We start from the raw sequence: 23,474 nt of genomic DNA on the forward strand, positions 1-23,474 counted from the left end.
AAATATCTTTAGCATTTGATACATTTAATAGTTAAAATTATTGGCCGGTAAGCTTAAATACAGTCAGATTATAGAACTTAACAATTTTTGCTTCTTAGTTAATTAAGTTCTGTTATCTGCTTAAAATATCATTTGTCCTAAAAAATAAAATAAGTTTACTTTTTATAGTTCGCAAATTATGGCCTGAGAAGTTCATCTCTGGTTCACCTCTAAAAAAAATAATATATCTATAATAAATATATCGGGGTCACCAGCACAGATAAATTATTTTACCTTTCAGAGCTATCTATCATGTGCTATTAAGAACTCGATTTGTTTAAACAATTATTCGAAAACTTTGATAAGTTGTTTAAAATGACTAAAAATCGATTTCCAGTCCCATTTTTTTCGAATAATAAAACAAACCAATACTTCTTTTACATCTATAAGTATTTTATATTTATTTTTGAATTTATCATAAATTTTGCTTGAATTTCAAATACACATCCATAGATCATCATTGTCCATTTTCAATTTAGCTTTAAATAGGACGTAACATAACTTTAATTTGCAAGCAAACGGAAACGAAAAAAATGTATCTAAAAATGTGAATACTTAAGTGAATCAATATTTTATATGCTGTCTTCATGTACATAGATAATATATAACAATTACGATTACAAAAAAACACGACATTTCATGTGAGTGCGGGACAGAGACAGGGAAGGGGGCGGGGCAGGGGCGTGTCAGTGTGAAGGGAGAGAGGGGTGAAGAACCACAGCTTGAATGATAAATGAATTTCGCTTTCTTGTTGTCTCGGGCCAAGGCGACAAGAGATAAAGTTCTATAATGTAAGCGTTAAATATATTATTTATACTATGTTTGTGTATATATATATATATATATATATATATATATATATATATGTAAGATCGTATATATGTATGTGTGTGTTGCGTGTGTTTGGGAGTGGGGGATATTACTATATCGTTTTTATGACTTAAAGAACTAGAAAACATCATCATCAGCAGCAGCATCATCAGACTCATCCCTTTCGTCTGGATTCTCTAGGGTTATTTCGGAATCCAATCATTTCACAGGACACACACACAATAATTTACTCTAAATATTGTATTTGGAGGCATGTAATTCACACGATTCAGATGTCCTGTCTTCCAATCCGCTGCAGCTGTGTGTCGAAGGCATCGGGGGCCGTTTTAGTTCTCATTTTTTTACTCTTCTTTTCTTTTTTTTTGTTTAGTTTCAGTTTTAGTTTAAGTTCTAAGTTCAGTATCTGTCTGTTTATAAATATTGTTAATGCATTGTTTTTGTGTTTTTGTGTGTTATCATTACAGTAATTATTTGTAATAAAGACGACGGCATTCTAGGAATTGTTTATGCACAAAAGCAAATAGTTATTAGTTCCATGCTCCAATGCTTGCTTTAGTTTCGGCTTTTGCTTTGCTTTGCTTTTATTTTCAAGCTAATTCAATGTTTATTTAATGTCCCATTTCCATGTCTATCTCCCTCTCTCTGGCGCGGTTACCCATCTCTTTTTGTCCAAGTTTAGCCGGATGAGTGCTTGAGTTCGTGGTTGATTGATTGATTCTCCTTTTGATTTGATCAGGTCCTCGGGAGGGACTGTCTCCTTAGTACCTGCTGTTGTTGAACTGCGAGTTGATGGCCGTGTTGACGGCCGAGGAGGCCGCCTCCTGAACATGCTGGTTGCGCAGAAACTCGGTGGTGAACTCCGCCTGGGCCTTGGCCATGCTGGCCCCTGTGCTGCGGTAGATGGAGTGAATCTTGGTGATCATCAGCACATTGGCCACGGCCACCGCGGCGAAACAGAAGGACACGCACAGCAGCAGAATGCCGACGATAATGCCCGACGCAAGGCCATCGAACTGCCCGATGGCCGTGATGAAGCCGCAGTAGCCCATCTTGTTGAAGCCCACCGTCTGCACAATCGAGTACAACGTTTGAAAGAAGTAGATGAAAAAGAAGACCATGAAGTTGAAGCTTGAATCGTTGCGGAATGCCTTGTACGCCGGTCGGAACCTGTGCGGGAAGCAGAAATCAGTTAAATAATGTGTCACATTATTGGGTTAATTATTCGTTGTACTAACCAGCAAACATACGAGGCGGGTGAGAAGAGCATCGTGTAGAAGATAGCCAGGAAGAAGGTTTCGAAATCGCCAGCATGGAACAGCAATATTAGACCTCCGATCACGTTGGCCAACAACGTCATGGTGTAAACTGTCAGCCAAAATAAAACTCTATTTACTGATGGCCATTCTTTCAATTTCAAAATAATTAAATGACTATGGCAATTGTACATAAGGTGTACAATCCATAAGTAAAATTATAAATTATTTATTGAAAGAAATTCGTAAACAAGTGTGCCAAACTACAAAAATTTGTGAAGGCTGTTTTGTGTATACGCCTACAAATTGTAATTTTTGGTATCTCCACAACAAATAGTTAAATAGTAAAATACTCTTACTCTTCAGGGCATTTATACCATTTAAAAAGTGATTAAGATTTAAGCACATTACAACGAAAGTTTTAATTTTTGAGTAAATTATTAAAGAGTTTAAAAATGTTAATCAGACATATTTAATAAGGGTCGTTTGCACGTTTTATTCCCCCTTTTAGCCGTAAATTCTGCGCAAAACCACGCAAACCTTCAGGACTATTAGCCATAGCCTCAGATCTAATTAATCAAAACACCAGGCCATGAACAACACGCGATGAGTAATCCCAACCTCTGGCCCCGCTTATCAGCGTAAAATTATATAGAAAATATAACCATAAAACACCGATACTCACAGATCCAAATGTAGTACAATCGCTTGACCAGTTTCTGGAACTCTGGCGGTATCTCCACCTCGAAGTCCTGGTAGAAGCACGGCTTCACACAGAAGTTGTCCGGCAGCGGTGGCCAGTTGTTAAGCTGGGGCACGTTGCCCCCCTGCAGCTGCTGCTCGCGGCGGTCCAGCTCGGCGGCCTTGCGGTCCAGTTCCTCCTGCCGGCGCTAGATGTCATAAAAATTATTGAATTATCAACGGATTTAATCATCTTTTCTTATTAAAGCTGCAGTTAAATTTAAAAAAAAATTAAATTACAGTTTGTTAATCCATTAAACTCTTGAAAACTATGACTGCTTCAGTTACAAATAAATATACTCAACAATTGAATTGGTAGAAAATATTTTTTTATGATTTCACAAATTTAAATGAGGTCACTATATTTCAATTCATAAATAAGTGCAATAAAATATGTCTTAAAAAAATGTCTGTCCTATTAAAACTAAATTCCAATTGATATTCCATTAAAGTTAATTTAGAATAGCTCTTGTGATGTTCGAATCTGAGCCTAAAAATAATTTGAGAAATATTGTAAATTTAAAACTTTAAATAATGTTTTGTCTAAAATTCAGTCTTAAAAACTTATGTGTAGCATGAAACATTATTTTCTTCTGCTACCATATTGTTAAAGGCCCCGATTCTAGGCCTTTAATGCATATACGAGATGTAAAAACTCAAACTGCCGAATCGTGTTTTTTGTAGGTCTAACTACTCGTATTTCTTGTATTTATGTGTAGGGCTTATGTGAAGCCAAGTAAATCAAGAGAAACCGCAGATTTGTACAGTGAAGACTGAGCGCGACAGTCCCCCTGTGCTCTGGCTAGATAAATGCTCGAAAGCAGATTTGTCGTGTGCAAGGCTAGATAAGCCTGGTTATCTCAGTGTTTTTTACGGACAGTGAGATGTGATGTGTGCATATGGTATAATCCGGCACTGCGACCGGTGTTCACTGTGCCAACACAATGGGCAGTGAGATATGATGATGTGGTCTTTATCTGCCGGCAGCCCGACGAGTGCTCACTGTACCAGTGGTGGGCGGGCGGTAACGCGAGCTGGCCAAGTGGGCCAAGTGGGTTACCTGCAACTCCTCCGAGGTGATCTGTATGCTGGTGCTCGGCGCCGAGGCGCCCAGCGAACTGGTCTGCGGGGGCGGAATGTTCTGCGACAGCGGCTGGACCACCGCCGCCGTATTGGTCGAGTTGATTTGCAGCTGCGGCTTGGCCTGCTCCTCGAAGGGGTTGTAATCCTCCAGCGAGACGAGGGGCGGCGCCGCCCCGAAACGTTCGTGCCTGCTGGATGGCGGGATCCTGCGGAGAAATTCCGATCAGAAACCAATTCATTCAACATATGTGACGAATGCACCCAACACACACACACACACACGCGCACACATAGGCATATGCACACGGACACCCCCACCCTTGCGTACGTGTGTGTGTGTGCTGGATTTTTTTCATCGGCTTCCGCTCTTTTGTCGCCTCACCGCAAACGGATTGTCCAGGTTGGGCTCCCCGAAGGGATTCTCGTCGAGACCGGAGCCGGACATGGGTGCTACTTTGGGGTTCGACTTTGGCTGTTCGATGACCAGGAAAACGCACTCAGTCGCACTTTACTTTTTTCTGTGTATATTTTCCCTATGACTCTTCTTTTGGCCGCCAGTGTGGCCGAACGAAACAAGTGCAGTGTGGCCGTGCGACGAAATCCGTAGGTGCCCGCAAGATATTGGTAAAGTATAACTGTCGGAAGTTCAACTATCGTCAAAAGTCTTGTTTCTTCTATTTATAAAATATATGCAAAGGGTCGAAATTTAAATATTGTTTGCTGGAAAAACCAGCGACATATTGAATCTAATCAAGTTCTAACTTGTACACAATTGAATTTGATTCGGATTATTTGTAACCGATATTTTTAAAACCTTAATTCACAATATCGGTCTTGTCGCAAGCTTTGACCTAGTTCTTCGTAATCATATATAAACAATATTTATACAAAATGTAATCCGCAGAAGTGGAATTTACAGAAAATAAAATTTCAAAACTGACAACTGACAATTTTTTATTAATATGATATATATATTGTGTGGTGACGAATATAAAAATATTTCTCTTGCTTGAATTCTGAGGATGTTTATCAATATACATATAAACATTTCTCACTGCTTAAATTGAAATTAATATCGGGTCAATGTTTTTGCCAGCCCTAGTCCCCGCCAAACATCGATATAACCGATGTTTTGAAAACATCGATAACATCGATAACATCGATGCTTCTCTAGATGTCCCTCTACCCGCCATTCGTTACCAGTTAAAATCTTGTGTTTTGGCTGGCACTCATTCACCTCTGCGCCTCCAATCCCATTCGGTTGTGCTCGCTTCTGTCTGCTCCGCGTCCAAGTTCAGATCCCAATCCTTGCAAGAATGTCGAAGCCCAGCTACAAAGTCGGTGAGTTATAAATAAACCCGAGGGAGCAACTCCGAATCTCCGGCCGGCCGGCAACAGGCTACATGTGTGGTGGTGGATCCATGAGCACATGTTTCTGAGGTTAAACTGGGGCCAAAAAAAAAAAAGCGGAGAGCACGTTGTTGCCGTGCCAGAGAACCGGAGCCGAAAGGTATATAAGTCAAGAGTGGGCGCTTATCTGACCCTATCTCCCTCTGTTTTCCCGCCCCGCAGCCGATATCAGCCTGGCGGAATGGGGACGCAAGGCGATCATCATCGCGGAGAACGAGATGCCCGGTCTGATGGCCTGCCGGAAGAAGTACGGACCCTCCAAGATCCTCAAGGGTGCCCGCATCACCGGTTGCCTGCACATGACCGTCCAGACGGCCGTGCTCATCGAGACCCTCGTCGAACTGGGCGCTCAGGTGGGTTATCTGCCTTCCAATATCTCATTCAAAATATATGCTTCAAAGCATGTCCAAAACTAGGAACAAAAGATTAGCATTCATATTTCCCTTTACCAGAGTTCTAAAATTGTACAAAAAAGGATATGCACCTGTTAGTTAGACTAATCACTAGATCACTATTTATAAGATTTCAAAAATTAAAACACAATTTGTAAGATAGCATGCCCAAAACTATGGAGAAAAAATTAGGATTCATATTTCCCTTTACTAAAAAAAGGTATAATATACCTTTCAGATAGATTAACAACTAGATCACTCTATATTAGTGTTCAGAAATTAAAATACATTTTGCTAATGTACAAAAATGACAAAAATTCTAGTAATTGTACATTTAAACAATTTAGCTTAGTGAGTTCGTAAGGTCACTTATTATTTATGCAGGAGATAGGTGGAATGATAGGTACCTCCAATCATTGTTCACTAGGGCTGGTCCCTTATCGTCTTCTGTTTACGCACCAATTTGAATAACAAAACTTTCGTTTAACAGGGGGGTAAGTTCAAGGCGCCCAAGATAAGACAAACAGATTGTTATTTCCTCTGACGCGGCACGTTTTGTTTTTTGATCCCTCATACATGGCAACTATTTATGAACCATATGCCCCATATAACCTGTAACCTTTTTAAATAGTAGCAGCTGGAACATCAGCTCATTAAATGGAATTTTGCTTTATTTCTTTTACAATTTAGAAGGTTTTCTTTGATCAGGATGAACACATTTGGGATATTCAAATCCCTTTTCAAGCTAAATTATTATATTATGTTTACAATACAATGTATTACAAATTTCAGTCGAGGAAAATCTGAGTTCCTATGAATACCGATCAAGTTCTTAATACTTGCAATATATAGTAATACTTTTAAAAGAACATTACTTAAAACATAAAATATTTCTTAATTTAATTTTACTATGATTACAATTTAGAAAGTTTTAGTTCTACTATAGTAACAGTTTTGGGGTTTTTAAATACTTATTGGAAACTCCTATGAAAAATAATCAAATGGAAAAAGCTTGCCCGTTATCATAGAACATATTTGCATTTATCTATCCAGGTCCAATGGTCCAGCTGCAACATCTTCAGCACCCAGGACAATGCTGCGGCGGCCATCGCTGCCACCGGAGTCCCTGTGTACGCCTGGAAGGGGGAGACGGACGAGGAGTACATGTGGTGCATTGAGCAGACCCTGGTCTTTCCCGACGGCCAGCCACTGAACATGATCCTGGACGATGGCGGCGATCTGACCAACCTGGTGCACGAGAAGTTCCCCGAATACCTGAAGAACATCAAGGGGCTGAGCGAGGAGACGACCACCGGCGTCCACAACCTGTATAAGATGTTCAAGGAAGGGCGCCTGGGCATTCCGGCCATCAATGTCAACGACTCGGTTACCAAGAGCAAGTTCGACAATCTGTACGGCTGCCGGGAGTCGCTGATCGATGGCATCAAGCGGGCCACGGACGTGATGATCGCTGGCAAGGTGTGCTGCGTGGCCGGATACGGCGATGTGGGCAAGGGCTGCGCCCAGGCGCTGAAGGGATTCGGTGGCCGGGTGATTGTCACCGAGATCGATCCGATCAACGCTTTGCAGGCGGCGATGGAGGGCTACGAGGTGACCACCATGGAGGAGGCCAGCAAGGAGGCCTCGATCTTCGTGACCACCACCGGCTGCCGGGACATCATCACCAGCGAGCACCTGCTCCAGATGCCCGACGATGCCATCGTCTGCAACATTGGCCACTTCGACATCGAGATCGATGTGGACTGGCTGAATGCGAATGCCAAGGAGAAGGTGAACGTGAAGCCACAAGTGGACCGGTACACGATGAAGAACGGCAAGCACATCATCCTGCTGGCCGAGGGTCGTCTGGTGAATTTGGGCTGTGCCCACGGCCATCCCAGCTTCGTGATGTCCAACTCCTTCACCAACCAGGTGCTCGCCCAGATCGAGCTGTGGACCAAGTCCGACCAGTACGCCGTGGGCGTGCACGTCCTGCCCAAGATCCTCGACGAGGAGGTGGCCAGTCTGCATCTGGAGAAGCTGGGTGTTAAGCTCACCAAGCTGTCGGACAAGCAGGCCAGCTACCTGGGCGTCGCGCAGACCGGTCCTTTCAAGCCCGACCACTACCGGTACTGAGCACCCGATCCGGCAACCGGTTCCGCACCCGATTTCGAGTGTGAATCGGGCCGCGGCGCCGGAGACGACGGACCCACTAGTTATCTATTGTTTGCGCATTTCACTGTTCACCTAAGCTCCAATAAAATCCCATCTCACGTACTCTCAGCGAGAGAAAACCCAACAATTGCTCCAATGTGTTTCTCTACACTCCAAAATATGGTGTACATTTGTTTGGTGGATTGATATCGCCAATAGATATTACATAGTATTGTTTCCTTCCAGTTTCTAGCATTTAAGTCTTTGAGTTAACTTACAAATCTGAAAGATTCTTTATAGCAGGTAAAAAAAATAAATTGAAAATTCAAGAATTATCTAAGAAATTAGAAATCCGATAAAAGTCCCAAGTGTGTTTTTAATTCGAAACACGTTTTATTAAAAACATACGATTTTTTAAAAGCAATCAGATTAAGCAATTACAAATTAAAAACAACTGTGACTCAACAATTTTTTTGTTTTTTAATTATTAAAATCAAGAGCAATCAGAAATCTCTAGACGAACCTATTTTAAGTTGCTAAAAACATCAAAACGACATTTGCATAAGCAAATAGTGCGCGATGATAACTTTATAATATGGTTTTATTTAGGGAAACATGGATCAAAAAGTTATCTTTAACTATTCATAAAAAAATTATCACTTGAGACGGATTTGTTCAGTGGCGTACAGGGAAGGAGTTTTGATATCTTAAACTTATCTGTTTACTGACTTGGTAAAAATATGCAGTGGCTCACAGATTAATCAAACTATCCAAACTCGAACATCTTATAAAAACGGAATTTATAAGGATGCTTCTTTAATGTTTAAAATGTTGTTCATAAATACACTTTGTTTTATGTGTCATAAAACCTGTAAAACCCCCCTTTGGGCCTACCCCCCTTGTGAAAATCGCACCCATGCCCACGATCCCTCTCGCACATCTGCGTGAAGTGTTTATCGTTATCTCCCTCGCCCCCACCACCACCGCTGTAGTCGCTGTAGGGTATTGGGGATTAGAGATAGCCTGACCTTCTCACACAGATCCCGTTGATTGCGGCCGGTTACCCAGCTGGTAGTCCATCTCACTCTCTCCCATGCTCTGTGTATTGCGACTAGCGCATACAGCCATCTCGCTCCCGCCTGCAATTGCAATTGTAAACGGCGTTCGGTGTGAATTCACGTTTATTCCGCTTGGCACACTTGTTGCGTACGAAAGGGGTGAAGTTAAATCAAAACATTCCCCATTCCGGTTGGCAAGTTACATCACCATCACCCGCAGGCGGAGAATATGTCGCCGCAGAGATGTCTTGGTTCCGGATGGCTCCTCCTGCTGCTCGCCCCGGGATTAGGCCTTGCACCCACATTCGGATGGATGGCCCACTTTCGACCAGCTGCGCTGAAGCTGCACATGGAGCGGGGGGATCGGGTGCAACTGACCCTGGAAAACCTGGCACCTGCCACGCTGCAGCAACCGGAGCGGTTCCAGTTTCGCGTGGAAAGTGCGGACACGGATCTGGCCAGTATTCCCGGCGAGAATGCCACCATTCCCCTCAGTCTCTTCAACACGGAAACTCGCGATTGGACGGGCAACATCTCGGTGAATGCCCACTTCCTGGGCCAGACCAAAATCCAAGTGAGTTTGTACGACGCCCAGTTGAACACCAGTCAGCTGCCCACCCATTGGAGCAACGATAGCACGCTGGAGGTGAAGATCCTGCGTCCGAATCGAGTGGTGGATCACGTCTTCCTCGGCTCCATCATACTGCTGATGTCGCTGCTGTACATCAATTTTGGAGCCGCCCTCAATCTGGACGTGCTGCGGGGTCTGATCATCCGACCTACCGGTCCCTGCATCGGATTCGTGATGCAGGTGGTGGGCATGCCCCTGCTGAGCTACGCCCTGGGGGTGTTCATCTTCCCCCAGGCACCGGCCATGCAGCTGGGTCTCTTCTTCACCGGCATCTCGCCCAGCGGCGGGGCATCGAACACCTGGAGCGCCGTGCTGGGCGGCAATATACACCTGTCCGTGCTGATGACCACGGTCTGCAATGTGGCCGCCTTCGCCACCATGCCCCTGTGGGTCTTCACGCTTGGCCAGCTGATCTTCGAGCGGGTGGGCATGCAGGTGCCCTACCAGAAGATCGCCACCTACTGCGGCTGCCTGATTGTGCCGCTCCTGGTCGGACTGCTCATCCAGAAGCGACTGCCCCGGGTCACCAGGCTGCTGGTCCGCCTGCTTAAGCCCATCTCCGCCTGCCTCATCCTGTTCATCGTCGTCTTTGCCATCATCACCAACTACTATCTGTTTTACTTGTTCTCCTGGCAGGTGAGATCCTTACTAACCTATTCGATTGAGTACCTATCCATCAGATAGGTAGTTTTTTGATAGTTTTTTTTTATGAATTTATGGAATAGATATAAAAATTGAATTTATTAATTATTCATGCAAGAACACATTACTTGTCATTTAAAAATTATTTGTATTATTTTGTAAACCTTCTTTCAAGAACTATTATTTAAAACCTTCACTCAATTTAAATTAATTGAACAAAACCAAACCACAATTAAATGTGCAATTTAAAGGCCACTTTTTATGTCATGTATTTTTAAGAATTGTAATACTTTTAAACAAATGCAAAAGTACAAACTATAGTAACTAATTGTGAACTTTAACGCCCTGTTCCAGATTGCCGTAGCGGGCATGGCTCTGCCGGGCCTGGGCTACATCTTCGCCTGGCTGGCAGCCAAGTTGCTGCATCAGAATGCCGCCGACGCCTTGACCATCGCCATTGAGACGGGCATCCAGAATACGGGCATCGCCATCTTCCTGCTGACGACCACGCTGGAATCGCCGGAGGCGGACCTCACCACGGTGGTGCCGGTATCGGTGGCCGTGATGACGCCGTTCCCACTGCTGGGAATCTATCTTTACAAACGATGCTGTGCACCCAAAACGCAGGAAGCCACCGCTTCCGAAGCGGAGCGGATTGTTTAAGCACTGAGATGCTAAGCTTTACATATTATTGATAGCTGTTGTACTACTTTCATTGTTATAGTATTTGTACACATTGGTTTTTTGATAACTTATACATCGTGTAGTTTGTAGACAAGGCTGAGATGCAGTTAAGCGAGATTGGGGGCCAACAAATGCAATAAATCTCAACCACATTATATTCCAGAATTTTGTACACCTAAGTCATTTGTAATCATTTTACAATAAAGTGATATTTATACCTGTATGCGAACGTAAATGATTTTCATTTGAATTGTTTTAATACAATTATTTGCCATCTGTTTATAATGTATTATATTTCTCTCAGGGATAATGCATACTGATTTGTTTAAAAATTATCAATGATGCGAAATTACTTAATGCATTTGTTTTTTAATAGACTTGGCTTTAAAACATAAGCGTCATTGGCCACTTTCTAAAAATTCATTTAATTTTTGGCGGCAATTGAAAATAGATCCACAAAAAAAATCTTTCTTTGAAGAAATATAAAAACTGTTGTGCTTCTTAAATTCAGTTATAGCTAGTGTTAGTGTGGCAAACTTTAAACTTTCAAGTAAAGTTATATGTAGTAATGAACTGCGAGAGGGAAAACCTGAGTAGCAAGAGCTTTCAAAAATAAGTGTACACATATCCGCATGGCAAGCAGATATTACAAAATATATATTTTAGGCTAGAAAAACGATAATGTCGGTCGAGGATCATTGGGTGGCCATGGTGTACGCCAATAGGGCGGCCTCGTCCAGGGTCACCACCTCGGTGGCGAGTGCCTGGAGGATCTTCAGCAGCCCGAAGATGGTGTGCGCGCCGAGATTCAGTTGCCGGAATTCGTAGAGTATGCGCATATAGTTCACCGTGCCCGTACTCAAATCGACGCCATTCAGCATATTGGGCAACAGGTTATAGTAGTTGATCACACAGAAAGTCCGCTGCAAATCCGGCCCACTGACGGTGGTCACATAGCTCGGCTCCAAACGCTTCCGGCTGAGGAACTCCCTCAGCGGCAGGCACAACTCGCGCGTCGAGTCCTCCATTTCCTGCTTGAAGAGCTCCTGCATCATCTGGATGAGCTCCACAGAGATGAGCGGATGCTCCGACTCCTGGCTGCGATTCAGGTAGGCATCGATCAGCTTCAGCTGCCACACATCGATGTTGGTCAACATCGACTTGGTCACATGCTGGCGGAATAGAGCAGTCATTATGTTTTACATGGAATTCGCTACTAATTCAAAACTATTTTTCGACTCACGTCGTAGAGCGTTAGGTAGGCGGGCAGCAGATGCATGCGATCCTTGACGACGGCATTGTAGAAGAGCAGCATCATCTGGTGGCGCTTCACCAGTTCCGGATAACTCAAATCCGTCCCTTTGGTGGCCAGGCAGCGACTTAGGAACGGCTTCACCATCCGTTCGCTGGCAAACTGTTGCAGATCGTTGCTATCAATCTGCCAACAGATGCTCTGCTCCATCGTCAATGTCTGCGCCAGCATGCTCTTCAGCCGGTCGGGATCCTCCAGATGAGACAAGCAGCCCGTTCGCTTCTTTATGTCAATGGGGGCGCTCATCTCCAGCGCCTTCTCCAGCTGATGCCAGTTGCGTGAGCGCTCGAAGCACACGGGCCAATAGTTCTCGTCGTCCACCACCACCTGCTGCAGGCTGCTCAGCTCGGGCAGGATGCAGGGTGCGATGGGCAGGCGGCGCATCTCGGTGGCGCCCACCTCCAGCACCGATATGTTGGCCAGGCACAGCTGATTGGTGTCAATGTCCCGGGGCAGGAAAAGGCGCGGCTCCACGGCCAACACGTACAGGTGTCGCAGCGCCTGCAGGTGGTAGCTAAAGGGTAAACAATGGTTTTAGTCCACCTCCTCCTCCATCTACCCTGTGAAACAGCCCCAGCCCAATCCTCACCGATTGTCGTTGCTGTGTATGGGAAACTTGGGGAAGAAGGCGCACACCAACGCCGCTATCGATTCCGGTGTCTTGGCAATGGTGAAGCGACCGGCACCGAGGAACAGCAGGCCCAGCGACATGTGAATGGCCATGTGAGAGCCGTAGGTTATGTGCGGATACTGTGGGCCCACACGCGATCGGAGATAACGGATGATGCGCAGGATCTCACAGTTCCCGGAACCGGCGAACACCAGCGAGATCGAGATGAGCAACACCATCAGGCAGCTCTCCACTGTTGTGCGGCCGGCACACTCGCCCATTGGCGTGCCGGGGAAACCGAGGAACTCCTTGATGACTGCCCGCAGCGTGGCGAAGGCCACCATGTCCTCCGTGCCCGCGTACTTGAGACCGATGCAGAAAGCCGCCCCCGCCATGATATTGCAGTAGGCTTGCCTGAAATCGGGATGTTTTTTGGGATTAGGATTAGGAACACGGCCATGCAATGGATTACGTTCAATAGTACATTGAACACTTGAGCATTTCTCCAGCTGCAAACAAAGCTGTTGGTTCCTAAGGACATTCTAATGCCCAAAGCAGTTTCATATAACATAGTATGTTAGTATACGTTTTTGTTTCATTTATGCTTAAGGCTTCAATTCAGTTACCAGTTACCTAATAAAAATAATTAATTACTAATAAAATTCTTGACCTGAACTATACGTGAATATACTATAGGAACCTCATATAATACAAAAAATAATAATAATAATGCTATGATAACCTAAGAACCGATATATAATAACTTTATATGCTCAAGATATAACTCGTAAATGCTAATCGTCTGCCACATAGCTAAAAATATAAAATAAATATAAGAAGAAAGAATACCTAAAGTAAAATAAAAAACAAGAGAAAAATGTTAAATTTATGAATAAAAAATAAAATAATAAAAAATCTATCTATAATAACTAATTTATCAAAAATAATACATTAAAATCTTGAATAAGACCAAAAAATTTTAGTAAAAAGTAAAAGTTTTAAGCAGGGATCGTAATAAAATAAAATTAGAATTTATGAATTATTTTTTGAGCGATAAAAAGTACTCAAGAATTAATCATTATTTTGTGAGCTATCGCTTTTTTCAAACAACAATATATTTTTATAAACAAAAAAAACCCAGTTTAACAAATAAATATTATATGATTATTTTTTGTTAAATCAAATTAATAATTATTAAGTCTATACTTGTTCATGCGCTGGCATATGAATTAAAATAAATTAAAATTGAAATGGATATCCCTTCGTGAAGAACTAAACTTTAGCCACTTACGTGATGGCCTCAAAGTCGACGTCGCCGTCCTCGCCGGTTGGTTCGTCGTCGCGCGACGGGAGCCTCAGGTGAATGCGCAGGGCTGGCGGGAACTGCGCCTGGAACCACTCGTTGTCCGGCCGGATGTCCTGCCAGAGGATGAGGCCCCTGGCAATGGTGCGCAGCAGCAGGAAGTCCGGCCGCACCATGTCCAGCAGATAGCGCGAGTCCGGCGGTTGCATCCACTCGGCAATGGCCGCATTGCCGGAGTTGAAGAACATCAGTCCCAAAGCGAGCGTGGCACCCGGAGCGGTGACGTCTATGTTGACACTATCGCCTTCGCGCACCTGGAACGATGCCAGTCGGTACTTCTCCTTCTGTGATCCGCTGATGGGTCGCTTCACTCCGCCCACCATGTAGTAGTGGAGCGTGTCCGGCAGCTGCAGATCCCGCAATCCCGCCGGCGATTCACCCTGGCCCAAAGTGACCAATCCAAGGGACAGGCCGGCGGTCATGGCATACGATTCGCGCTCCACACTGTTCTCCATCTCGGGACCCGGCGGCCTGCCGATCTCCTGCAGCAGCACCTCGGCAATGTGCCGCTTGGCCGAGCCCTGATAGAGCAGACCGATGCCCATGAGAGCGGCCACCTGGGTGCTCTGCGGTATGTCCAACTCCATGGCGGTGGCCGGCAGCAGGGCCTCCAAGTGGACGCTCAGTAGCTTCGTCGTTTTCGTGTCCATCGATCCGCGATGGGCTGCGGAGATGCCCAGCAGGAGGCCCACATTGGTCATCTCATCGCACATGACCAGATACTTGTAGACACTCATGAAGGACAGCGTTTTCAGGTGGCCATTGAGGCCGAGGGCCATGAGGAAACCGGCATGCTCCAAAGCATTGTTCGCCTGCGCCTTGGGCTTGTTGTACACAATCCACGTGGAGTCGATGTCCTGCGCCTGCGGCGAGATCTTCAGGCCCGTGGCGACGCCGTTGTGAAACGATGGCCACATCTGCATGTTGGCGGGGAACTCGATCTGTTGCATTTCGATGGTGGTGCCCTTCAGCGGCTCCCGGCCCACCAGGCACAGCTTGGGCATGGCCAGGCTATCGCTGGGCCGCGGCATCATCGTACGCAGGGTGAACATGCCCCTGCCCAGCGGCAGGGTCATCGTTCTGGCGCACAGCGCAAACAGCTGCTTCTCCTGCTCCTCGATGAACTCGTGATCGCTGGTGCCCGGCGACTGTTGCACCTCGATCACCACCGGTTCCGTGCTGTTCAACAGCCGACGCACCTCCTCCACGCGCATGTCGTCCGGGAAGCGCAAGCGCAACAGCTTCGTGTCCATGTTGTCCATGTCGTCGTGCCGCAACTGTTCCGGCGGCTCGGGTTCTGCTCCACCGCTGGGCGGACATCTGGCCGACAGGGAGTCCTCCTTGTAGACCCGGCCGCAGTGCGGTTGGCCAATGCTCGTCTCCAGGAACGGCAGCTGTGCATGCGTGGCCAGTTCGGGGCGCAGGATCAGCTCGTAGGTGGCCATGCTGCAGCCCATGGGCGGCGATAGGCGTGCCTCCTCCAAGGCCTCCGCCACAATTAGATGCACGGCGGCCGGGAATCTCTCGATGTCGCGTCGGGTCAAACGCATGGCCAGTATGAGCTCGACCATCTGGTGGCAACGTGGTGCATCCGCCGTAATGCTCCGTCTTGTCCGTCGCGGATAGTTGGCCTGCACGGCGTCGGGGATCTCGAGGAGCTGCCACCAGTGCTTGAGCCGCTCCTGGCCGTGCACCACCAGCGAGACGAGTTGCAGTAGATTGCGACTCCGTTCGTTCACACAGTCCATGTAGCTGTAGGGCAGCACCTCCTCCTCGCCCACCACAATGTGCTCCAGTTGGGCAAACACACTGGGCGCCGGCACCCTGAGCAGCTCCTGGTGCAGCATCATTGCCCCGTGCTCCGCTGCCAGCAGCGACAGCTTTCCAGTGCGATTGGAGAGCTCGGGAAAGTCCAGGATGTAGTGCAGCACATAGCTATCCAGCTGCATATCGATGGCCAGCTGGTAAAGGAACTAAATGGTGGAAGGGAAAATGCATCATGTGACTACCAAAGCAAGCACATACTATGTCCACCCACCGTTGCAAGATAGGGAAGCGCCGCATAGAAGACGGCGTCCAATTTGAGATCCTCGTACAGTAAATGCAGGCCGAAGAAGATGGCGGGAATCATCTGGAAGAGCGGCGCATGGACGTCCACGCTGTAGCTGTGCCCATCGGCACCGCACGGCGCCATGGTGGTCTGCAGCAGCAGGAACTCCCAGTCGTCGTCCGTGAAATCCTCGCAGTCGTTGTACTTTCGCCGCTTCTTTGGCTCATCCTGGGCGCCCAGCGTGGAATTGGAACTGCAATTGGATCCGTCACCCGATCCCGTACTGGTGGCCGTCGCTCCACCGAAATGCGTATGCAGCGAGGGCGTGCCACATCTGCCATAGCTCTCGCCCGACTCCACATCCGGAGCGGCAGTCAGACCCATCAGGGCGAGCAGAGTGCAGCGGAAGAGCAGCCATTCCTGCTCGATGGAGTAGTCCCTGGATCCCGGCGGATTCCTGGCGCTGTACCAACGGATCACAAAGTGCAGAAACTGATCGGGACTCAGAATCTGGCGCAACGTGGCCACGCATCTGGTCAGCAGCCGGGTATCATTCAACAAGGGCAGCGCTATCCTCAGCATCCTGCCGGTGGCATAGACCAAGGTAAGTCTATTGCCTGCCGGATCTCTCAAAGACTTGCAGACATTGTGCGCCTGCCGTTGCGTGTAGGACACCGCCTGCGGTGGAATGGGCGACAGCATGTGCAGCTCCTCGTCGAAGGCGGCCAAATCACCTGGGGCCTTCGTGGGCAGCAGGCTGCTTCGGCGCACCTCCACAAAGGAACTGCTGCTGCCACATCCGGCCACTGATACTGGGGCCTTCGACTGGGCCGACACTGGCGGCGGCGGCGTTGCAGCTGCAGCCGCCGTGGGCGTGAACAGAGGTGTGGCCAGCGATGCGGTCGGCGCCAGCAGCGGGGTAATGTGCACCTTGGAAATGAGCACAGTGCCGGTGTAGAGGATCAGACTGCCGCCCGGATCGAGCACGGCAATCATGTGCAGTCTGTTGAGGCCCACGGCATCCTTGGCCGACAGCGTGGAGGCGAGCGTCGAGAGTTGCACCTCGCTGCTGCCGTAGCCAGTGAGGCGCACCAACTGCAGGCGGCAGGAGCGGGCCAGCAGGTAGCACAGAAAGGTCTGACCCACCAGATCCGTGTGGATGAAGGCTCGACTGGCCATCTCGCAGAACTCACGTTGCCTGGAATGTGGGGAATGTGGGGGAATACTAATGATTGGCTCCACTCTTCACTCCTGGCTGCTGCAAATCACTCACGTGCCATAGGTGTTCTCTGACCAGATGTGTTCTAGACACATCTCCGGCTCAATGGGCTTCGCCGGCTTCACGTGCGTCATCTTGCGCATATCCATCACGGACATGGACTTGCTGCTTCGGATGCTGCTCTGCAGTTGGCTCAGTGGCGTGCCCAAGGAGGCGCGACTGCAAGAGAAGGGGAATCAGTTAGTCAAGCTACCAGAGCTAACTAGTCGACCGAGGCAGTCAAACCTACTTGGACTGGCCGAGCACGCCGCTGAAAGACTGCGACTGGCTGAGCCCGAACTTGGAGACGTTGCCCAGAAACGAGGCTTGCGGAGCTTTTGGCGTGGCTGGCAATCAGAAGGTAAGCAAAGCAAAGTGAGTCTCTGTTATATACTGATGTATATGCCTTTCGGCCGGAACGCAGTACTCACCGCCCATGTGCTTGGTGGAACTGAAGCTATGGCCACCAGCCTGCGAGCGGGCGCCCAGCATCGTCTGTCCCAGCTCCTGCTGCAGGCCCACACAGTTGACCTCGTCGGGCGTGACCTTGCGCAGGCGGGCCACAAAATGCTTGAAGAACTTGGCGTCGTACAGGAGGACCAGGTCCGATTCCTCGGTGGTGAAGACGACACTGTACTCCGGCTCGGTCATGTAGCCGGTGGAGCCGGTGGCCGTCTTCAGGACGACGGGACAGGCCTCGTGCAGCGGATGCGACATGGAGAAGAGACGCGGCATGGGAATGGACAGGTGCGAGATTAGCGCACTGCTGGAGTCCTTCTCCAGCAGCAGGCCGTGGCTGGTCTGCCACACCTGCGAGACGGGAAAGTCCAGGTTGGCCAGGTAGTCCTCGCCGTCGTTGCGATAGACCCGCACGGCGTCCTGGTCCATCACACAGATGGCGGTGAGGTCGTCATCCTCCGACTGCGCGGCCGCCTTCATCTGGGCCAGTCGACCGCGGACGAAGCTGCGATTGAGGAAGCAGGCGAAGCGCACCGGTGTGTCGCTGGTGAAGCACATGCGCCGGTATACCCCGTCGTCGTTGTCGTCATTGAAGCCCTGCGTCCACACGACCGTATTGCGGTGCACATACAGCTCCTCCTCGTTGTTCACCATGTAGTCGCACATGGGCTCCTCGCGCCGCTCCAGCGGCGGATGCAGCAGTCCCTGCGGCAGCGATGTGAGCTGCGTGGCCGCCGCCGCCTTGGGACCGCAGCGCTTGGTCCGCTCGATCAGCTGGCGCCGGCGGGCGGCTCGCTCCTCGGCCGCCTCGTAGTCGTCGTACATCTCCCGGATCGTCCACGACTCCTGGCAGCCGCCGTTGGGGCCGGCATCCTCGCCGGCCGACGAGATGTTGACGTTCTGCAGCCGCTGCAGCAGCAGGTGCTCCGTGTTGGGCAGCTGGTGCCGCGCCAGCGTCTGGTTGTGCGGTCCCGGGTGCTCCGCGGCCGACTGACGGCCGCGCGGCACAAACTCCAGCGGCGGTTCTGCGACGGCGATCATGTCCGCATCGCCAGGTGCATCCAGAGTTGCGATTGAAGATTAATTAATTACAAATTATTCGCTCCCGTCCCGCGCTCCGGTTAGAGCTGTGTTGCGGCCAATCAAAAATACCGAAAAGCCTGGCCAAAAGCGGCCATCAAACGGTAGCTTTTCGGCTGCGCACCAACTGGTCACACTCTGCTCACACTCCAGTGTTGGCAATGGATGCCTGGATATTATTTAACTTGGGTACACTCTTTGGGGGACCTATGACCTTGTCTAGGTACAAAAATCAAATCAACTCGTACCTATCAAATGAAATAAACATGCTAAAACGAAAGTTTGGGTTTTTGTTTGGAGAACCAATAACATAATTTAAGTAAAAAAAAAAAATTTTAAAGCTTTTTCGGATACATTTTGATTACTGCTTTGCACAGCTGACAACCCGAAGGAACAACCGTCATCACTTTCCTGCTGATATCAATAAATACAGTTTTCGGAAAATTTTTACATTATTCATAGGTAGTTACATTAAAATTTTTTTTTTTTAAATAAGCGAAAAATAATTTTAAAAAACTCAGCTTTTCTGCTGATTTTAAGGAAATTAAATACTCGCACAATTTTCGCATTTTTCAGTTGGCGAACAAACCAGCGTTGCCAGCCTTTCATGTTCTTTCAGCAGCATCTTTCAGTTGGGTCCCCAACCAATTATTTACAGCTACGAGCTTGGGTCCGCCCACTAAGCGGTTATTCGCAAGGTCTGGCAGCACTGGCCCGGGTTTTGTTGTGCTTTTGTTTTCGCTACATTGGAATTTCGGTATTTCGGTATTTGGGTACTTCGGGATTTCGGAATTTGGCCGAGGAAACCCGCGGGGCGGAGATTCTGAAGAGGATCGGCAATGAGCAGCGGCACTGCCGGCTGCAAGCGCTTGCACAGCATCGAGGTTGAGCAGCCGCTGGAGGCGGAGCGCGTGCAGCACGGCATTTTGTTGGTCAAGGGGCGCCTGCAGCCCAAGTGCTCCACGGCGCGCCAACTGAAGGCCACCCTCGATCTGCCCGAGCATCAGTCCAGCGAGCAGTTGACCCAACTCTCGGCCGCCGGCGAGTTCAAGCTGCTCTTTGACTTGGAGCGCGGCGATTCCAATACCAATAGCCATCCCAATTCCCATCCCAATACCAATACCGATCTCGATCCTGAGGAGATTGACTGCCTGCTGGAATTGCGCTCCTGCAGCGCCGCCCGCCTGATTCGGTTTAAGTATAAGCCCCGCCGGAGCTCGTACCGGGTGCAGCCGCTCTACGTGCTCTGCCGGGACGAGGAGCGTCCGGAGGAGCAGCTGCGCCAGCTGCACTCGCTGATCGATCTCAACCTGCGTCTCGTGCAGTCCATCTACGCCCACAAGCTGCAGGCGGCCGGCTTCCCCCAATCGCACCTTCACGCTGAACGGCGCCTGCTGCTCCTTCCGCAGCCAACTGACGCGTTCGGAGGCGCTGGCCCGGACCGAGGACGCACTGTGGCAGCACTTTGCCGGCGAGATCATCGCCTGTCCGCAGTGGGGCCACCAGCTGCTGCTCAAGTTCGTGGCCTTCGTGGGCTGCACGCACTACGACGGCGACGGAGTGGCGGCCAGCGGTGATTCCTCCTACGCCAACATCCGGCGGCATCTGAAGGGACACGCGGCGTTGGGCGGCGGCGGACTGGCCCTGTTTGGCAGTGCCCACTTCTACGCCTGGCCCACCAGCTTCTCGGAGATCGGCGACTGTGTGCGCAGCACGGAACGGGTGGACATCGCCCGGCTGCCGGACGAGAGCAACTATCGTCGCACCTACGGCGGTGTATATGCCAGCACATTGGGCGCCGTGTGCCACGAGCTGGGCCACTGCTTCGACCTGGGCCACACCACCGAGGGGGTGATGGGCCAGGGCTTCGACTATCTGAATCGTGTGTTGACCGTGGACCAGCCCACGGAGCATTTGCCCCAGCGCATCGTTGCGGCCAGGCGATCAGCGGCTAGCCCATCGTCGGAGGCATCCGGAGACCAGCAGCGACCCCGCTTCACCAAGTTGAAACTGCAGCCCGGCGGCAGCAGCAGCCAGCTGTTGGACAATTATCACAACCAGCGGCGCCACGATAGCTTTTATTTTGGACGCAACTGCGCCGTCATCCTGGCCCACCATCGCTGGCTCAATCCGGAACTGGAGCACACGGCCGCCGCCAGCTTTGAGGCCGCCCACATCCAGCTGAGCCGGACCACCAAGGAGATCGTGTCCGGCAGGCCACTGCGGCTGGTCGAGCTGCGCTGCAACCAGAACAGTCTGGTGGCCCACTACGAGGAGTTCGGCGAGCAGGAGGCGCCCGTGCACCGCTTCCAGCTGCCCGCCTCCCTGTGGCATCTGCTGGCCGAGCAGCGCACCCACTACGTCTTCGTGCTGACCACCAGTGGCGACACCAAGCGGCTCTCCTGTGATTCATAGGACACGAAGCCCTGCAAGCGCAGCAGTTGAAGGAGCAGCAGGAGCACTAGTAGCATTAATCCAACCAGGTGAGTCACCACCTCTTCGGGGCGTTCAAGTGCTAAGGATGTCTTCTGTGTGAGTCACGCAGTTCTAGTTGACCAAATTTTAAAAGATAGTTAAAGAATTTGTATGTTAAATGTGAACTAAAATGGAAATATGATATAGGTTTTGTATTTAAGTGTAGACTTTACTGATTCAATTTATTTGAAATTTTAAAAGATATTTAAAGAATTTGTCTGTTAAATGTGGACTAAAATGTTAAGGTTTTATCGCACATATAAGTTCGAAAAACTTTTGGCCAAGTTAAGCTCCTGATAACTAAGGCAAACATGATATTCAAAGTTAAACTCTTCAAAACGTTGGGAAATATGCAAATTGGTTTCTTAGAAAACATTTTTAAAATGTTATATAAAAGAATACTGGATGAAATTCGAAAGTTTGCTATAAACATATTATACAAAAGCTAAATAAATTCAATTTCAATAGCTAACAAGTAAATATCGTTGCAAACTTATTGAAAAATACCCTCCATAAGGGTAATATAAAGGGGTATTTCCTCAAAGTAATCAGTAAAACAACCATAATTTACAGCAAACATTTGTGGGTGTGTGTGGTTTTGTTTGAAGGCAATTCCATTAAGAGGCAATCAATTAAGCTGATAAACATTTACCCGCCACCTAAACAAATTACCTGATAAACCCACCCATCATCGCTGAGTCATAGCTTTATTGCCAACTTGTTAGTGCGGCTCAGTTGTTAGTTTTCCAAAAATCAATCTGTGTTGTGGTGCGGGTAATAAAATAAACACCATTTGATAAAGATTGCAAAAAGAATGCCATAAATTTATAGAATTTTCAAGAGCTGATAGCGTTTTCAGTACTATCAGTTGATTATTCCTATTCGAAATGAAAAATAACACGTGGATAGTAGCTAGTTAGTTCATGAATTTATTTTATATTTTAAAGTGCTTATTTATTTGTTTTTATTTTAATTTAAACCACTGTTTTTTTGTATTATTGAGTATATTTTGACATTGTTCCTTAAACACTTTCGGTTTCTGTTCAAATATTTTTAGTTTTTTATTAAATATACTTGCTTAAACCGATGACCTTAGTTTCTTGTATACAATGGGACCTATTCTTTTTAATTTATAAGTAGAAAAAATATTTAATATTTCTTTGTCAGTTCTAAAACAAATAATAATAATTCTTAAAATGAAAAATTAGGAATTTAAATTTTAAACTTAATAAATTATAACAAGGGAAAACTTAAAAAAAAAAAAAAAGTTTATAATGAACAAAATTATATTTTTTCTATATCAATAAATTCTTATTCATGATTGTGCCATATCTCACAATTTTCACCACTAATATTAATAAGCGATTTAAGTTTTAAATTGAAATAAATTATACAATTAGTTTAAGTATATATAAATTATAGATTTCAGAAAACCAATCTATAAATTTCATTAGAACCCATTTGTTTCTGGCTATTTTTAAACGTAGTATATGGGAGTTTAATGCCAATGAAACTGACTTTTTGCCCATTGTGCGAAGAAAAAGAGCTGCGATCCAATCAGGTTTTGTGCCAACTGCGCTCTTTCGTTGAAATTCTCTCGGAGCTAAAGCACCAGCTTGTGTTCGAATGGGTTAAAGCTCTGAGTCTGAATCTGAATCTCAATCTGAATCTGAATCTGTTGTGAAACTGGGGAGCTAAGTAAACTATGTAGCACGCACTATTTGACTCTCCATTATCGCTGTTCGATAGTGACAATTTAAATACGTAAATAGTAATAGTCAATGGGCGATAAGATAAACACGCATTGATTCACCAACTTTCGCACCTCCACTTGCAGATATTCGTGGTCAGTCTTCGTTTGGAACGCTTCGCCAGCAGTCAGTCGAATTTTCGGCACTTGGCACTTGGAATCGCAAGCGAAGTCGCAACAGGTCAACAAGTCCACAAGT

General features: G+C 47.5%; 5 protein-coding genes across 5 annotated transcripts; 3 read left to right on the forward strand and 2 right to left on the reverse strand.

Annotated features, from left to right (window-relative positions):
• Positions 1-1,015: 1,015 nt before the first annotated feature.
• On the reverse strand, positions 1,016-4,532 carry LOC108137727 (secretory carrier-associated membrane protein 5). The gene is given in 6 exon segments (XM_017259624.2): positions 1,016-2,037; positions 2,106-2,235; positions 2,809-3,013; positions 3,925-4,107; positions 4,109-4,153; positions 4,330-4,532. Coding segments are annotated over 6 exon segments (1,035 nt in total). The 5' UTR covers positions 4,393-4,532; the 3' UTR covers positions 1,016-1,628.
• Positions 4,533-5,138: 606 nt separating this feature from the next.
• LOC108137749 (adenosylhomocysteinase) lies at positions 5,139-8,051 on the forward strand. The gene is made up of 3 exons (XM_017259649.2): positions 5,139-5,288; positions 5,520-5,710; positions 6,803-8,051. The coding sequence occupies exons 1-3, from the start codon at positions 5,264-5,266 to the stop codon at positions 7,883-7,885; spliced, it is 1,299 nt and encodes a 432-aa protein (XP_017115138.1). The 5' UTR covers positions 5,139-5,263; the 3' UTR covers positions 7,886-8,051.
• A 1,007-nt stretch (positions 8,052-9,058) lies between these two features.
• LOC108137669 (P3 protein) lies at positions 9,059-11,147 on the forward strand. The gene is made up of 2 exons (XM_017259524.2): positions 9,059-10,228; positions 10,589-11,147. The coding sequence occupies exons 1-2, from the start codon at positions 9,191-9,193 to the stop codon at positions 10,895-10,897; spliced, it is 1,347 nt and encodes a 448-aa protein (XP_017115013.2). The 5' UTR covers positions 9,059-9,190; the 3' UTR covers positions 10,898-11,147.
• A 132-nt stretch (positions 11,148-11,279) lies between these two features.
• On the reverse strand, positions 11,280-19,126 carry LOC108137668 (anaphase-promoting complex subunit 1). The gene is made up of 8 exons (XM_017259523.2): positions 17,943-19,126; positions 17,762-17,858; positions 17,527-17,691; positions 16,242-17,451; positions 14,132-16,176; positions 12,820-13,254; positions 12,162-12,744; positions 11,280-12,090 (listed from the first exon to the last, which is right to left on the reverse strand). The coding sequence occupies exons 1-8, from the start codon at positions 19,009-19,011 to the stop codon at positions 11,614-11,616; spliced, it is 6,081 nt and encodes a 2,026-aa protein (XP_017115012.1). The 5' UTR covers positions 19,012-19,126; the 3' UTR covers positions 11,280-11,613.
• Positions 19,127-19,740: 614 nt separating this feature from the next.
• On the forward strand, positions 19,741-23,473 carry LOC108137672. Its single transcript, XM_017259527.2, is given in 3 exon segments — positions 19,741-20,411; positions 20,413-21,533; positions 23,363-23,473. Coding segments are annotated over 2 exon segments (1,575 nt in total). The 5' UTR covers positions 19,741-19,889; the 3' UTR covers positions 21,466-21,533; positions 23,363-23,473.
• Position 23,474: the final 1 nt, after the last annotated feature.

Source organism: Drosophila elegans, unplaced genomic scaffold, assembly GCF_018152505.1.
Source record: "Drosophila elegans isolate 14027-0461.03 unplaced genomic scaffold, ASM1815250v1 contig_149, whole genome shotgun sequence".
In the NCBI taxonomy this organism is placed as follows: domain Eukaryota; kingdom Metazoa; phylum Arthropoda; class Insecta; order Diptera; family Drosophilidae; genus Drosophila; species Drosophila elegans.